Source organism: Schistocerca cancellata, chromosome 10 (assembly GCF_023864275.1).
Source record: "Schistocerca cancellata isolate TAMUIC-IGC-003103 chromosome 10, iqSchCanc2.1, whole genome shotgun sequence".
NCBI classification, from domain to species: Eukaryota; Metazoa; Arthropoda; class Insecta; order Orthoptera; family Acrididae; genus Schistocerca; species Schistocerca cancellata.
The window spans coordinates 141,188,704-141,205,077 of NC_064635.1; the positions used below are offsets into that span (position 1 = coordinate 141,188,704).

At 47.1% G+C, this 16,374-nt stretch overlaps 1 protein-coding gene across 1 annotated transcript in view; it reads right to left on the minus strand.

The window, feature by feature from the left end:
* LOC126106200 (cytochrome P450 4C1-like) overlaps positions 1–16,374 on the minus strand; it is a 69,349-nt gene that overhangs the window by 12,544 nt on the left and 40,431 nt on the right. The window contains exon 4 of the mRNA XM_049912434.1: positions 5,352–5,552. Coding sequence (XP_049768391.1) covers positions 5,352–5,552 — 201 coding nt within the window. The remainder of the gene's footprint in view (positions 1–5,351; positions 5,553–16,374) is intronic.

The window sequence follows — 16,374 nt, forward strand, 5'->3', positions numbered from 1 at the left end:
GACTTGGAGCAGGGGAGGCACCACAGGACATTTTATATTCTACTGTCTATACTTTTACAAATAAATTCATAAAACTTTCTCAGCATGACCAGGAAGTACATCTACATCTACATTTATACTCCGCAAGCCACCCAACGGTGTGTGGCGGAGGGCACTTTACGTGCCATTGTAATTACCTCCCTTTCCTGTTCCAGTCGCGTATGGTTCGCGGGAAGAACGACTGTCTGAAAGCCTCCGTGCGCGCTCTAATCTCTCTAATTTTACCTCCTCGGGAGGTATAAGTAGGGGGAAGCAATATATTCGATACCTCATCCAGAAACGCACCCTCTCGAAACCTGGCGAGCAAGCTACACCGCGATGCAGAGCGCCTCTCTTGCAGAGTCTGCCACTTGAGTTTGTTAAACATCTCCGTAACGCTATCACGGTTACCAAATAACCCTGTGACGAAACGCGCCGCTCTTCTTTGGATCTTCTCTATCTCCTCCGTCAACCTGATCTGGTACGGATCCCACACTGACGGTGTGTGGCTGAGGGTACCCTGAGTACCTCCATCGGTTCTCCCTTCTATTCCAGTCTCGTATTGTTCGTGGAAAGAAATATTGTCGGTATGCCTCTGTGTGGGTTCTAATCTCTCTGATTTTATCCTCATGGTCTCTTCGCGAGATATTCGGAATTCACACTCATAGCAGTGGAAGTTCAAAAACATAACAAAATATTTTTTTTTACATGTGAAATTTCATCATTTTTTCGCTTACTATTGGCTGCATTTGTTGATATAGGAACATTTTTCTTCACAAGTAAGAGAGATTCTTTGATGAATTTTGCACAGCATGCAAACCACACTTACAGGTGTATGAAACTCTAGACTTTTCCAAATCTATTAGAAACTGTGGTAAAAATTGAGATAATTAACCACAAAATTTGATTTTTTTCTAAACATAAAGTTCAAAACGTAACAGCTCATTCATTTTTTCATAAATTAAATAGATTCTAGAGTTGCAGACAACTGTAAGTATGGTTTGTGTGCTGTGCAAAATTCATCGAACAGTCTCTCTTACTTATGAAGAAAAGTGTACCTATAGCAACAAATGCAGCCAATAGTAAGTGAAAAAATGATAAAATTTCACATATAAAAAATAATTTTGTTATGTTTTTGAACTTCCGCTGCTACGAGTGTGAATCCTGAATCCTTACTGGCCATGCTGACTAAGTTTTATGAATTTATTTGTAAAAGTATAGGCAGTGCAAATTAAAATGTCCTGTGGTGCCTCTCGTGCTCCAAGTCGGCCCGTTTGACGTCCTACCCCCCCCCCCCCCCTCCCCCCTTAAGGCTGTTTTCCACCTGATTCGGCGAATGCGGTCTGGTTCCCCTCATTCCGCCTCAGTTACACTATGTCGGCGACTGCTGCACAAACACGGTCTCCACGTACTTGCACACCGTAATTACTCTACCATGCAAACACTCGTTTGGTATAAGACGTTCCTGGGGGCAGAACCGCACAATAACCCTTGGTTAGGTATGGGGCGGTGGTGGTGTGAGTGGACTGCTGTGACCTGTTGTGGGGTTGTGAACCACTGAGCGCTACGGAGGTACGAAGCCTCTCCGTCGTTTCTAGGTCACTAGTTCAATACACAATACACAGAATCGTATGTCTCTACTTTAGTGTACACAAAGTGTAATTACGTTAACCGCGCTGCTGCTACGGCCGCCGGTTCGAATCCTGTTTCGGGCATCGCTGTGTATGATGTCCTTAGTTAGGTTTACGCAGGTCTAGCTTAGGGGACTGATGACCGCATAAGTCTAGTCCCATAGTGCTTAGAGCCATTTGAACCATTTCCTTAATTAAGCTATCGGCGTAGCTCTGCGTAGGTTGTTTGTTTATCCTCTATACCAGATTCCCCTGATGATGGGCTGCATGCCTAAATACCAGTCTGGCTAATAAACGCTTCTGAAGTCAGCAACCACGAAAAGTGGTTGAAGGATAGTGAAACCGTTGGTAGGAGACAAGTTGTTGGATGTCAATGCCTAAAAACAGAACGTAAAGGTAACTGTGTAAAGCAGGCGTGACGACAGAGTACAACGCTCGCGCAAGTGCACGTTTTCCGGTGCACACCGTTCAGCGTGCATTGCAGAACACGTGGCTCAGCGGAAGACGACGCCTATGTGTTCCCATGGTGACTCACCGACATTGTCAATTGCGACTGCTGTGGATATGGAATAATCGAGACCGATCTGTACCTGATGTATCTCTCTAATGGCACCACCTATGCACACATCAGCTACAGGACCGTAATTCATGCATTCTAAAGGTAGAACAACACACATGGTCATAATTTTTGGGCTTATCAGTGTATTTAGGTATTGCAGATTCTTCTAGGGTGCATGGTTTGTTAATTCGGTTACAACACATGGCAGCTAAAGGGTAATAGTTCAACTTGGTGGAGCTCTCCAATAGCATCACCATAACCAACAATAAATCCAATATAAATTTAAAAAATATTCACAACCTTCGATGCATGCTCTCATTGTATGTTTTGTGACAGCAGTCCCAAAACGTGGAAGCCAGTTCATCTCAGGGGTGCTTCCGAAAACTACCACAACCAACAACATAAAAGAAGTATAGAATGAATTCCAAAAACAATATGGAAACTTAAGGGCCAGGGGAAGGGGGCGTAGCATTCTCTTTGCAGACCTTGCGCCTTGAGTTTGGAATACCGTAGCTCGTGTCTAACAGCTCAGCTTGCTGGTGTCCTTTGACAGCACCACAGCCGAATATGAGGTCCCAGAATAGTGGTCCACATGTCGAACTTGGCAGCTGACTTTCCTCACAACTGCAGGCATAAGCCGTGTTACATCTACATCCATACTCCGCAAGCCACCTGACGGTGTGTGGCGGAGGGTACCTTGAGTACCTCTATCGGTTCTCCCTTCTATTCCAGTCTCGTATTGTTCGTGGAAAGAAGGATTGTCGGTATGCCTCTGTGTGGGCTCTAATCTCTCTGATTTTATCCTCATGGTCTCTTCGCGAGATATACGTAGAAGGGAGCAATATACTGCTTGACTCCTCGGTGAAGGTATGTTCTCGAAACTTCAACAAAAGCTCGTACCGAGCTACTGAGCGTCTTTCCTGCAAAGTCTTCCACTGGAGTTTATCTATCATCTCCGTAACGCTTTCGTGATTATTAAATGACCATGTAACGAAGCGCGCTGCTCTCCATTGGATCTTCTCTCTCTCTTCTATCAACCCTATCTTGTACAGATCCCACACTGGTGAGCAATATTCATGCAGTTGGCGAACAAGTGTATTGTAACCTACTTACTTTGTTTTCGGATTGCATTTCCTTAGGATTCTTCCAATGAATCTCAGTCTGGCATCAGCTTTACCGACGATCAACTTTATATGATCATGCCATTTTAAATCACTCCTAATGCCTACTCCCAGATAATTTATCGAATTAACTGCTTCCAGTTGCTGACCTGCTAGAAGAGGATGGGGCCTATGTCTGTATGGGGAACTAGAGGTGACATAAGCGTAAAATTTGTCGTAGACCACGTTGCATACTATTTCTGTTCTAGTTATTGTCGTAGCGGCCTCTTATCAGTTAGAGGACCCGCACAACATACAAGCGAGGTGGGCTGCCTACCTCCCTTCAAGAACTCCTATCAAAACATCGCCAGTGAATGTAAACATCAACAGACTTTCCTCATAAACACGGTACTTAGTGAAAAGCCGTTTGACGGAGATCAAACAACTGGAAGTAATGTGACTAAGTGTAGCATTCCGTAGAATCGGTGTTATAAGCATGCCAGAAGAGTCAGACCGTCAGTGTGTACCTAGAGCTAGGACAGCTCTGGCCAATACCTACACCAGCTCTAGCCCAGTAAACACTCGCCGTAGTTTTTTGTAGAAATTTGTGTCTTGATGGGAAACGCCACTTTGGAACTATGTAGGTAGTATTTCGGTTGTTATTATTTGTTTTCATTGTCTTGTAACTTTTATCCAGCTTTCGCCACCACAAGAATTATTGTGTTTCTTGTTGTTCTTGAGTTTCGAATTTAGTGCACGCCAACAAGGTGTTTTTGTTAAATAAAGTATGTTCAAACTTCATCGTTTGTTCTTTTCTGCCGACCGCAGGACACTAGAGTTATGGATCAGTGCCTTGGCGAAACTACAGTAAGGAATAATTCCTAATCCTGTATTGCATGCTGCATTTGCAACAAAACCATAAAATCACGTGTAATATTAAGTATACCACTTGTATCTCCGTAATGTTGCCATATGGCACCATCGAGCTACACTCCGTTGGGCGCCATAATGTTGGCAGAAACAGTTCAAAATCAATAATCTTTGACAAAGGTCGAGTGTAGTTAAACACACGCGACAGCAGTTGAAAGAGTGAACCATTTCTGCCTCTTAGATTACACCTAGTTAGGTTTTTAAGGTGTGTAAAATGATGGGTAATGATAGCAAAAATTTTGTTTCCCTGTCTCTGCAATTGTCAGCAAATCTAAAGTACTGAATAAATCAAAAGTTCAGTATTCAAGCTATTACATAATTTTTGTCTCTCTGGCCCTAACCTCAGATAGGTTTTTTCAATAAAATTGCTTTCCTAAAGAAAAGCCATGCAGTGGTGGGTTAAATGGTTACCCTAACTGAAATACTTGCTTGTAAAGCTTCTAGATGTCTCCAGCACAGCTATCACTAGCAACAACAAATTCAGTCTGAAGTCTCAAAAACAGTAGTCCACATATCGAATCCTGGGGACATTCTCTGATGGGGCAAGGTCTGACTGTATTTGTGAGACATAGCAATTACTGCCGGCCGCGGTGGTCTAGCGGTTCTAGGCGCTCGAGTCCGGAGCCGCGCGACTGCTACGGTCGCAGGTTCGAATCCTGCCTCGGGCATGGATGTGTGTGATGTCCTTAGGTTAGTTAGGTTTAAGTAGTTCTATGTTCTAGGGGACTGATGACCATAGATGTTAAGTCCCATAGTGCTCAGAGCCATTTGAACCATTTGAACCATAGCAATCACTGGATAACTGTTTACCTCGGCAGTCCTCTCCAGCACTACTACCACCGTCAACAGCGAATCAAACCTGAAGTCTCAAAATAGAGGTACACATGTACAACCTTATAAGCATCTTCAATAGCGTGATTACTGACTACAGGTGTGAGACGTGGAAATTAGTGGGTGACTGCCCACCTTGATGGCGCTCTCCAGCGCTACTTCGACCACCGACAAAAAATCCAGTCTGAAGTCCCAGAACGGTGGTACACACATGAAACTTAGTGGGCTCCTCTAGATGCACGACTTGTGACCTCACGGACCGATTAGTGAGTAGCGGCTCACCTTGATGATGCTCTCCAGGACCCTGAGGCTGGCCAGCTCTGCGAGGCTGGCAGCACGCAGGCAGTCGCCGCCCTCGCCGAAGACGTCCTTCAGCTCCCGCTGGGCCGCGTCCTGCCACTCTGGGTGGAGCGCGAGCAGCGCCAGCACGTAGCTGATGCACACAGCCGTCGTGTCGGTGGCGGTCAGTGCCATAGTCACCAGCTGCAAAAGCGTCATAGTTACTTTAGCTTCGAGGCACGGTTCACTGCGCACAATGACCACAATTAATCCTCATGGACATTGAAAATACAGACTCCAACACCATCCCAAAGCTACTCACGAATGAGGAGAGGCAAAGTGTTAAAACTACTGTACAAGGAATGATAGCACATCAAAAAATTTTGCTTATTTGGCGTTTGTAGTATAGAGCATTTGAATACAACATTAAAGTTGCAAGTGAGTTGTGGACATAACGGTGCGACATGTAGCGCGCAGAACTGCCAACTCTGGCGACAACAGTAGCCCTGAATGATACACTCCTGGAAATGGAAAAAAGAACACATTGACACCGGTGTGTCAGACCCACCATACTTGCTCCGGACACTGCGAGAGGGCTGTACAAGCAATGATCACACGCACGGCACAGCGGACACACCAGGAACCGCGGTGTTGGCCGTCGAATGGCGCTAGCTGCGCAGCATTTGTGCACCGCCGCCGTCAGTGTCAGCCAGTTTGCCGTGGCATACGGAGCTCCATCGCAGTCTTTAACACTGGTAGCATGCCGCGACAGCGTGGACGTGAACCGTATGTGCAGTTGACGGACTTTGAGCGAGGGCGTATAGTGGGCATGCGGGAGGCCGGGTGGACGTAACGCCGAATTGCTCAACACGTGGGGCGTGAGGTCTCCACAGTACATCGATGTTGTCGCCAGTGGTCGGCGGAAGGTGCACGTGCCCGTCGACTCTGGGACCGGACCGCAGCGACGCACGGATGCACGCCAAGACCGTAGGATCCTACGCAGTTCCGTAGGGGACCGCACCGTCACTTCCCAGCAAATTAGGGACACTGTTGCTCCTGGGGTATCGGCGAGGACCATTCGCAACCGTCTCCATGAAGCTGGGCTACGGTCCCGCACACCGTTAGGCCGTCTTCCGCTCACGCCCCAACATCGTGCAGCCCGCCTCCAGTGGTGTCGCGACAGGCGTGAATGGAGGGACGAATGGAGACGTGTCGTCTTCAGCGATGAGAGTCGCTTCTGCCGTGGTGCCAATGATGGTCGTATGCGTGTTTGGCGCCGTGCAGGTGAGCGCCACAATCAGGACTGCATACGACCGAGGCACACAGGGCCAACACCCGGCATCATGGTGTGGGGAGCGATCTCCTACACTGGCCGTACACCACTGGTGATCGTCGAGGGGACACTGAATAGTGCACGGTACATCCAAACCGTCATCGAACCCATCGTTCTACCATTCCTAGACCGGCAAGGGAACTTGCTGTTCCAACAGGACAATGCACGTCCGCATGTATCCCGTGCCACCCAACGTGCTCTAGAAGGTGTAAGTCAACTACCCTGGCCAGCAAGATCTCCGGATCTGTCCCCCATTGAGCATGTTTGGGACTGGATGAAGCGTCGTCTCACGCGGTCTGCACGTCCAGCACGAACGCTGGTCCAACTGAGGCGCCAGGTGGAAATGGCCTGGCAAGCCGTTCCACAGGACTACATCCAGCATCTCTACGATCGTCTCCATGGGAGAATAGCAGCCTGCATTGCTGCGAAAGGTGGATATACACTGTACTAGTGCCGACATTGTGCATGCTCTGTTGCCTGTGTCTATGTGCCTGTGGTTCTGTCAGTGTGATCATATGATGTATCTGACCCCAGGAATGTGTCAATAAAGTTTCCCCTTCTTGGGACAATGAATTCAGAGTGTTCTTATTTCAATTTCCAGGAGTGTATTTTCACTCTGCAGCGGAATGGGTGCCGATATGGAACTTCCTGGCACATGAAAACTGTGTGCCGGACGGACACTCGAACTCGGGACCTTTGCCTTTCGCGGGCGAGTGCTCTACCGACTGTGTTACCCAAGCACGACTCACGACGCGTCCTCAGGACGGTAGGAGACGAGGCAGTGGCGGAAGTAAAGCTGTGAGGACGGGTCGTGAGTCGTGTTTGGGTAGCTCAGTCGGTAGAGAACTTGCCCGCGAAAGGCAAAGGTCCCATTTTCGAGTCTCGGTCTGGCACACAGTTTTAATCTGCCAGGAAGTTTTCACAACAGTGGCCCTAACTGGGCTTGTGATCGAGTCGAAGTAGCCGCGTGGGTCCGCCACTTGCTGTCGCCTGCCTTCCCATTGTCCTCACAGCAAAGGGGATAATGTGGTGGCGTAAACCCCTGATCACCAGTCTCTGCACTGATATCCTGGCTTAAATTCCAAATCTCTCCACAGAGTCTTATGAACTGAGAACTTCAGACACTGGTGATGTGAACTGTCAATCGAATGAGGGCATTAAGCTCACGAGGGAACTGTACGAACTTTCCCTTACCGATTTGATTCATACTGACAGGATGTATAGTGCACAAGAAGGACGTCAAAATATGCAAACAGGAAGACGCAACTCTCAACAGTTTTCATGAGATTCGGATTTGAAAATTTTATGCGTCCATATACAGGGAGTTTCACAATTTATGTTGCTCACTTCCAGACGTTGTAGAGGGCCTTAGTAAATTAAGTTTTCCATAGGAACCAATGTCCAGAAACGGTTCGTTTCTATGTCACATGGAAAATAATATGTACAGATTTCACTCCTATTTACTGTGATGTTATAACAGCTGTTCGACATGACAACCACCAAGTTCGATGCACACAGTGTGAGTCGTGCCCTCTCCGAACTATGCGTTTCCTTGACTTGGCTGTGTATCTGTGTTTGGCTTCCCGTCGTTGTTGCGCTTATGCTGTGGTTCTTCCTCCTTCTACGTGTGGCAGCAGCGATGTGTATCGATATTTGCACCGTGTACCATCTTTGGTCTTGTGCATATACACTCCTGGAAATGGAAAAAAGAACACATTGACACCGGTGTGTCAGACCCACCATACTTGCTCCGGACACTGCGAGAGGGCTGTACAAGCAATGATCACACGCACGGCACAGCGGACACACCAGGAACCGCGGTGTTGGCCGTCGAATGGCGCTAGCTGCGCAGCATTTGTGCACCGCCGCCGTCAGTGTCAGCCAGTTTGCCGTGGCATACGGAGCTCCATCGCAGTCTTTAACACTGGTAGCATGCCGCGACAGCGTGGACGTGAACCGTATGTGCAGTTGACGGACTTTGAGCGAGGGCGTATAGTGGGCATGCGGGAGGCCGGGTGGACGTACCGCCGAATTGCTCAACACGTGGGGCGTGAGGTCTCCACAGTACATCGATGTTGTCGCCAGTGGTCGGCGGAAGCTGCACGTGCCCGTCGAACTGGGACCGGACCGCAGCGACGCACGGATGCACGCCAAGACCGTAGGATCCTACGCAGTTCCGTAGGGGACCGCACCGCCACTTCCCAGCAAATTAGGGACACTGTTGCTCCTGGGGTATCGGCGAGGACCATTCGCAACCGTCTCCATGAAGCTGGGCTACGGTCCCGCACACCGTTAGGCCGTCTTCCGCTCACGCCCCAACATCGTGCAGCCCGCCTCCAGTGGTGTCGCGACAGGCGTGAATGGAGGGACGAATGGAGACGTGTCGTCTTCAGCGATGAGAGTCGCTTCTTCCTTGGTGCTAATGATGGTCGTATGCGTGTTTGGCGCCGTGCAGGTGAGCGCCACAATCAGGACTGGATACGACCGAGGCACACAGGGCCAAGATCCGGCATCATGGTGTGGTGAGCGATCTCCTACACTGGCCGTACACCACTGGTGATCGTCGAGGGGACACTGAATAGTGCACGGTACATCCAAACCGTCATCGAACCCATCGTTCTACCATTCCTAGACCGGCAAGGGAACTTGCTGTTCCAACAGGACAATGCACGTCCGCATGTATCCCGTGGCACCCAACGTCAACTACCCTGGCCAGCAAGATCTCCGGATCTGTCCCCCAGTGGGCATGTTTGGGACCGGATGAAGCGTCGTCTCACGCGGTCTGCACGTCCAGCACGAACGCTGGTCCAACTGAGGCGCCAGGTGGAAATGGCATGGCAAGCCGTTCCACAGGACTACATCCAGCATCTCTACGATCGTCTCCATGGGAGAATAGCAGCCTGCATTGCTGCGAAAGGTGGATATACACTGTACTAGTGCCGAGATTGTGCATGCTCTGTTGCCTGTGTCTATGTGCCTGTGGTTCTGTCAGTGTGATCATGTGATGTATCTGACCCCAGGAATGTGTCAATAAAGTTTCCCCTTCCTGGGACAATGAATTCACGGTTTCCTTATTTCAATTTCCAGGAGTGTAGTTTCCGGCCAGGGGCTGTGCGGGCAGTCGGTCGGTTGGTGAGGACCAGGGAGGATATCTCCGGTGCTGCAGTCGGCTGGGTCCGCTGGCGGTCCCTGCGCAGTGTCGGAACGCGTGTGGAGCTGTCCGATAGCTACGAACTCCGTGGCCCACCGACCCAGGACGTCAGAGTTGAGTGGTCTGTTAAGTACCCAAGCCACGTCGGTTCATGTTGTGTCGTTCGTTTCGGTGGTTCGCTGTTGGGGAGCTTTTCCTGTGAGCAACACCGAGAGTTTGTAGTGGTGAAATCGAACCGCTGTGCGGTAAAATTAACTATATCGGTTCACTACAATTCAAGTGCACTAGCGAAATTTTCTGCATTGTGGCCATTAGTGTTCCGGTTACCCGCCCTGGCCACTGACGTAAATTCAGGCAGTTTTCCTTTTTGGTGAAGTTAACTATATTACCTTATTTCAAATTTAAGTGTACCAGCGGAATTTTCTACCTTGTGGCCATTATTTTTTACGTACCGATTCGTGGCTAGCAAGTCGTTTGGTCGGTCGGTCCGTGACTCTCTTGGATGGCCTACCGACGGATCACGTGTAGTTGGGCCCACCACCTGTCTCACCTAAGCAAACGTTAATGTGTCGAGGGCAAGCCCCCCCCCCCCCCCCCGTCCCCCTTCCTGTAAATGAATTTATGTAAATCAATTGTGGGCCTTATTCTTAAATTTAGTTATTGTCGTTGCGTTGCTTTTCCATTTAGTATGCGTTCAGCCATTGAAAACTTAAAGGGTAAGGTATTTTTTGAATTTTTGGAAGATATGCTGTGGGCCTTCAGCCGCTTAAAGCCTTATTCTCAAAATTTCCCCTTAAGCGAAAACATAGCCGACTTCTGCCTTAAAAGATTATGGTAATATATTTCAAAATTTTGAAATTTAATTGTAGCCTTCACCCGTTTGTATTGCACCTTGTATATGATTTTTCTGTCCACTTTTGCCTTGAGGCTTTCCGCCTAGCTGTGATATATATATTTTAATTATTTATTTGCAATTTTAACTGCATGTCTTCAGTCACTTGACATTTATCTTGTTGCTTTTTAAGATTTATTGTTTGGAGGCCTTCAGCCGTGAAAGAATTGGGTTTTGAAACTCGTAGTTGTAAAGGTTCGGCAATGTGCCGTTTTGGTTTGAAGGTGTTATTAAATTACAATAAATTACAATTTTAAAAGTGAAACTGACCGACAGCTTATTTGGCCCTTTCCACAATCCTAATCACCTGTTCTACCAAGCGGGTTTGTATTTGCGCAGTAAGTTCGCATAAACTCCGTCCAACATGCGTGGTGTAAGGTTCATCACTTCATCCGCGTACCGAGCGAGGTGGCGCAGTGGTTAGACACTGGACTCGCATTCGGAAGGACGACGGTTCAATACCGCGTCCGGCCATCCTGATTTAGGTTTTCCGTGATTTCCCTAAATCTCTCCAGGCAAATGCCGGGATGGTTCCTTTCAAAGGGCACGGCCGACTTCCTTCCCCGTCCTTCCCTAATCCGATGAGACCGATGACCTCGCTGTCTGGTCTCCTTCGACTGGACAGGTGTCTCGTCTACGAGAATCTTCATGTGGCCCCACAAGAAAACCTCCGAAGGGGTGAAATCTGGGGAACGCTGTTACAGAGCACGTGATCCACCTCGACTGATCCACCTGTCCCCGTAAACTGCGTTTACGTGATTTCAGACGAGGACTACAAAATGCATTGCCACGTCATCGGGCTGGGATCACAATCACTGCCGAATGTCCAGTGGCGCATCTTTCAAAAGCTCCGCCATCACTTGTTGCAGGCATGTCGAGTACCTGACAGTCAGGTTGGGAGCAAGGATGAACGGCTCAGCCACACGACCATCGCTGATACGAGCAGCTGCCCGAACACTGGTGCCGAAGGTATGCGGAAATCTTCGTGTGCAAATGGCTTTGGAGTTTTCTTCAGCTCGGATGTGGTTCTTCCATGTTAAATACGCTTCGTCGGTGAACAAGATTCGCCTTGGAAACTGAGGAAAATCCATGAAATGATGTAGAAACCACTACAGAAATTTACAAATGGCACAAAATCCGCCGGGAGCATAGCGTGTACCTTCTGAGGCTGTATGGGTGGTGTTGCTTTTCGTGCAGAACACTCCAGACAGACGAGTGAGACACATCCAAGTCACGTGCAGTGGCTCGGGTCCTCATCGATGAGTTTTCTTCAACTTTACGAAGCACCTCTTCTTCCAGTATGACAGTGTGTTGCCATCTTGGAACACTCCAGTTTGCTCTATTGCTTGCGAATTTCCCACTTTCGCGCAGCCGTTGTTCTACTCTGGCAAACATTCGATGTGATGGAATCACACGATTTGGAAAGTACGCGTGACACAGACGTTGAGATTCTCTTCCAGCACTACAAGCTTCACCATAAATTAACGACATATCGGTGTGTATATGTATGTATGTGTGTATTGAACCAGGGACCTAGAAAAGACAGAGTGACTTCGTCCCGCCGTAGCCCTCAATGGTTCACAACCCCCACAAAAGACTACAGTAGTCCACCCGCCCCACCGCCGCCCCACACCGACCCCAGGGTTCGGCCCCCAGTGGACCCCCCACCCCCATGAACCCAAATGGTGGAGTAATTATGGTGTATGCATACGTGGAGACAGTGTCTACGTAACAATCGCCGACATAGTGTAACTGAGGTGGAATAAGGGGAAACAGCCCGCATTCGCCGAGGCAGATGGAAAACTGCCTTAAAAACCGGACCTCAACACTAATCCGCCGGGCAGATTCGTGCCAGGCACGCCGCCGCGCGGGATTAGCCGAGCGGTCCAGGGCGCTGCGGTCATGGACTGTGCGGCTAGTCCCGGCGGAGGTTCGAGTCCTCCCTCGGGCATGGGTGTGTGTGTTTGTCCTTAGGATAAGTTAGGTTAAGTTGTGTTAAGCTTAGGGACTGATGACCATAGCAGTTAAGTCCCATAAGATTTCACACACATTTGAACTTTTTCTTTCTTTTTTCTTTTTTTTTTTTTTTTTTTTTTTTTTTGGCGCATATCGTTGTACTCTGCAAACGTGTACTCAGGCATCCTGTCACCACAGTACTATTGTAGTCACTGTGATGTGAACTGACGCATCACCAGGAACATGAACACAAGGCAGATGGAAATAGAGGACATTATGTGACATCGCATCATCGTACCATTTGTGAATGTGGGTAGTCTACCATAACAGGCGAACTGCGTAAGAAACATCTAGCGCGCGACTGGGTAGCTCTTTTTCTCCTTGTAATACAGAGACGAAACATTTACGGACATGGGTTCCTATGTATAACGTGATCTACTTAGTCCCCTCTATAACCCCTAAAAGTTCGTAATATTAACTGCGAAACGCCCTGCATCAATTGTATGGTTCCTAGCCCCCCATCAGTTCGCAGCCGAGCGAGATAAACGTTAGCTCTGTAGTTGCCTTACACAACTGTTTTAAGCTGGCCTTCTGTGTAAATAGAAGGTGGAAGGGGGAGAAAGAAAAGGAAAGGGAAGGGGTTAACAAGTATCAGCAGCATCGGGACATTACATGGACTGCTCACTAGGTGGGTGTGGTAATCACTGTGTCATTAGGGACGCAGCACTGGACAAATCTGCCTGGAAATCTCGGCGCGCCTCACTGCCGACCCATACTCCCACCGTGTGCCACATACCCGCAAAACCTGTCCATACCTTCCATGCTCGCTACTCTAAGGTTCTCGTGAGAGGTCGGACACACTTGTGCATCGATAGCGAAGGAGGTGGACCCATTGCCCATCCGGGTGAACGAGTTACCTGAATGCGAGGTGTGTCGGTTTAGTTAACAGGGTAGATTTCTCCAAATTTTTGGGTGTTCACATTGATAACAACTTTAACTGGAAGAAGCATATTACTGAGCTTCTCAAACTATTAAGTTCAGCTTCTTTAGCTTTTCACATAATCGCTAGTCTTGGTAATAAACAGATCAGCCTCCTAACGTACTTCGCATATTTCCACTCAATGATGTCTTATGGAATAGTTTTCTGGGGTAACTCACGACTTAGACGTAAAGTATTGATTGCACAAAAGAGAGCAGTGAGAGTAATTAGTGGTGTTCACCCAAGGACGTCATGTAGGCACCTATTCAAGGAGTTAGGTATTTTAACTGCACCATCAGAGTACATATATTCGCTAGTGAAATTCGTTATAAATAATCCATCTCAATTCGCGAAGAATGATGTTCATACGTACGCCACTAGAGGGAAGAATGACCTTTCCTATCCGTTATTGAAGCTGTCAGTTGCTGAAAAAGGAGTACATTATTCAGCAACAAAAATATTTGATCATTTCCCCAACAACATAAAGTGTCTGGCTGGTAGCAGATCAAGTTTTAAATGTAACTTAAGATCATTACTTTTGGACAACTCCGCCTATTCCATGGACTGAGTTTCTGTTTCAGAACTGGGTGTGTGTATATATCTTGTAATCTGACTTGTTCTACATCATATCGACAAAATAATCGTAAAAATGATCTACGGAGCTTGACATAACTAAACTAAATTAAACTAAGCCAGAAGTCTTCAGGTCCCCTGTGACCGATCCAGCGCTGAGGAAGGAAGTCATCCAAAACGCCTCATACATGACAGTGCCAATGGGGCGCAGCTCCATCCTGCCGAAAAATGAAGTCCTGGGAATCTTCCATAGCTTGAGAAAACAGCCATTTTTTCAACATGTCCAGGTGTGTGATTCCCGATGCAGTTCTCTCCGCCGGCCGGTGTGGCCGTGCGTTTCTAGGCGCATCAGTCTGGAACCGCGTGACCGCTACCGTCGCAGGTTCGAATCCTGCCTCGGGCGTGGATGTGTGTGATGTCCTTAGGTTAGTTAGATTTAAGTAGCTCTAAGTTCTAGGGGACTGATGACCACAGATGTTAAGTCCCATAGTGCTCAGAGCCATTTGAACCAAAATTCTTTCCACAAGGAAAAATGGTCCATAGACGTTTGTACGGGATACGCCACAGAACACATTGATCTTCGTTGAGTCTCATTGGTGTTGGAATGGTAAATGTGGATTTTCCAAACCCCATATGCAAACATTGTGTCTGTTGGCTTTTCCACCAAGGTGGAACGTCGCTTCATCGCTAAAAATTACACATTGTAGAAATGCCTCATTCTCGAACTTTGCTAGCACATAACCACAAAATGCGAGACGCTTCTCTTTATTATTGTGGTTGAGAGCCTGCACAAATTGTAAACGGTAGGGCTTGCACAGCAAACGCAGTATCAGAATTTTCCGTACAGTTTGTGACGTTCACCTGCTTTATTTCCTCGTTGATTGTCTTCGGTGTCGACATACTGCATTGCTATGTTGGCTGAAAAATGGGGGGCGGAAGTTCAACACTGACTAAATGAAAAGATGTAGCAGACAGGTGAAAAACTGCGTTTCACAGTTCTTTACTTTCACTGTTCGCAACCCTCCCCCCCATAACACGCAGTTATATGCTCAGTTAACTACGGGCAAATTTTGATAAGCCTCATTAATAGTTTGCAGGCACACGTCAGTATACTGGTACAATATTTACGTTGAATATCTATGAACAGTAAAAACTTAATCACACAGTTCACAATTCTTGCAGAATAATATGGTACGTATTGAACAGACAATGTCATTGTTAGAACATACAGCCTATTTTTCTTACATTTATTTCACAGTTAAGTTGATGCATTGTTGTTGACCTAACCAGCACGGGTCACTCGTCTGAAAATCGGCCGTGGACTGACTGTCTCGAGCCCAAAAATTCTGGCATTTATATATCATCACAATAAAAGGTACTGAACTATACATTATTCGATGTTTAAGTTACAGAAATTACAAATGAAACATACTTCATTCAATTAACTGGATATGTAGAAAAATTCCATCTTTTTAACAGTTTTTTCTACTACAGAATTTATGTTTGTTTATGAGTCTACAACAGAATCTAAGGAAACAATTACTGGTTTCATCCTATAACAAAAGATACTAACGAGGAATGGTCAAAATAAATTAGAAAATCAATTACATACATAAAATTAAGCATAAAATTAGATCTGGTGTTATATTATTTAAGAGAGAAAACCTTTCTATTTTATGAAAATGCAGATTTTACTGACGTATATTAATGGTAATTAGTAAAAAATGAAAAAAAATGAATTTAAGGAGGCAGATGGCAAAACAAGAGAGGAAGTAGAAAGATCCCAGCCTGCTTCGCCAAAAGTTGGTTGAGGTATTTCAAGTTCTCGAGTGGTTCTATTGATAGACTTACTGGGACTGCACACAAAACTTCCTTGAATCCGTAGGACATCATTCTCTCACTCACGCGGTCGGCTGTGCTTTTTCCTTTACATACACACCCAGTCTGTGTAAATTTCTTAAACCAATGGCAAATGATTTTGCGAGTTAGTGGTTGAATATCGAACTTGGTGCGAAATGCCTGCTGCAGTGCAATTTGCAAGACACTTTTCGCGAACAGAAGAACGCAGAAAACCTTGTGCTCCACAGTCGCCGTATCCCTCACAACTGACAGTGAAATGGAATGACGGCCCTAATGCTGCGC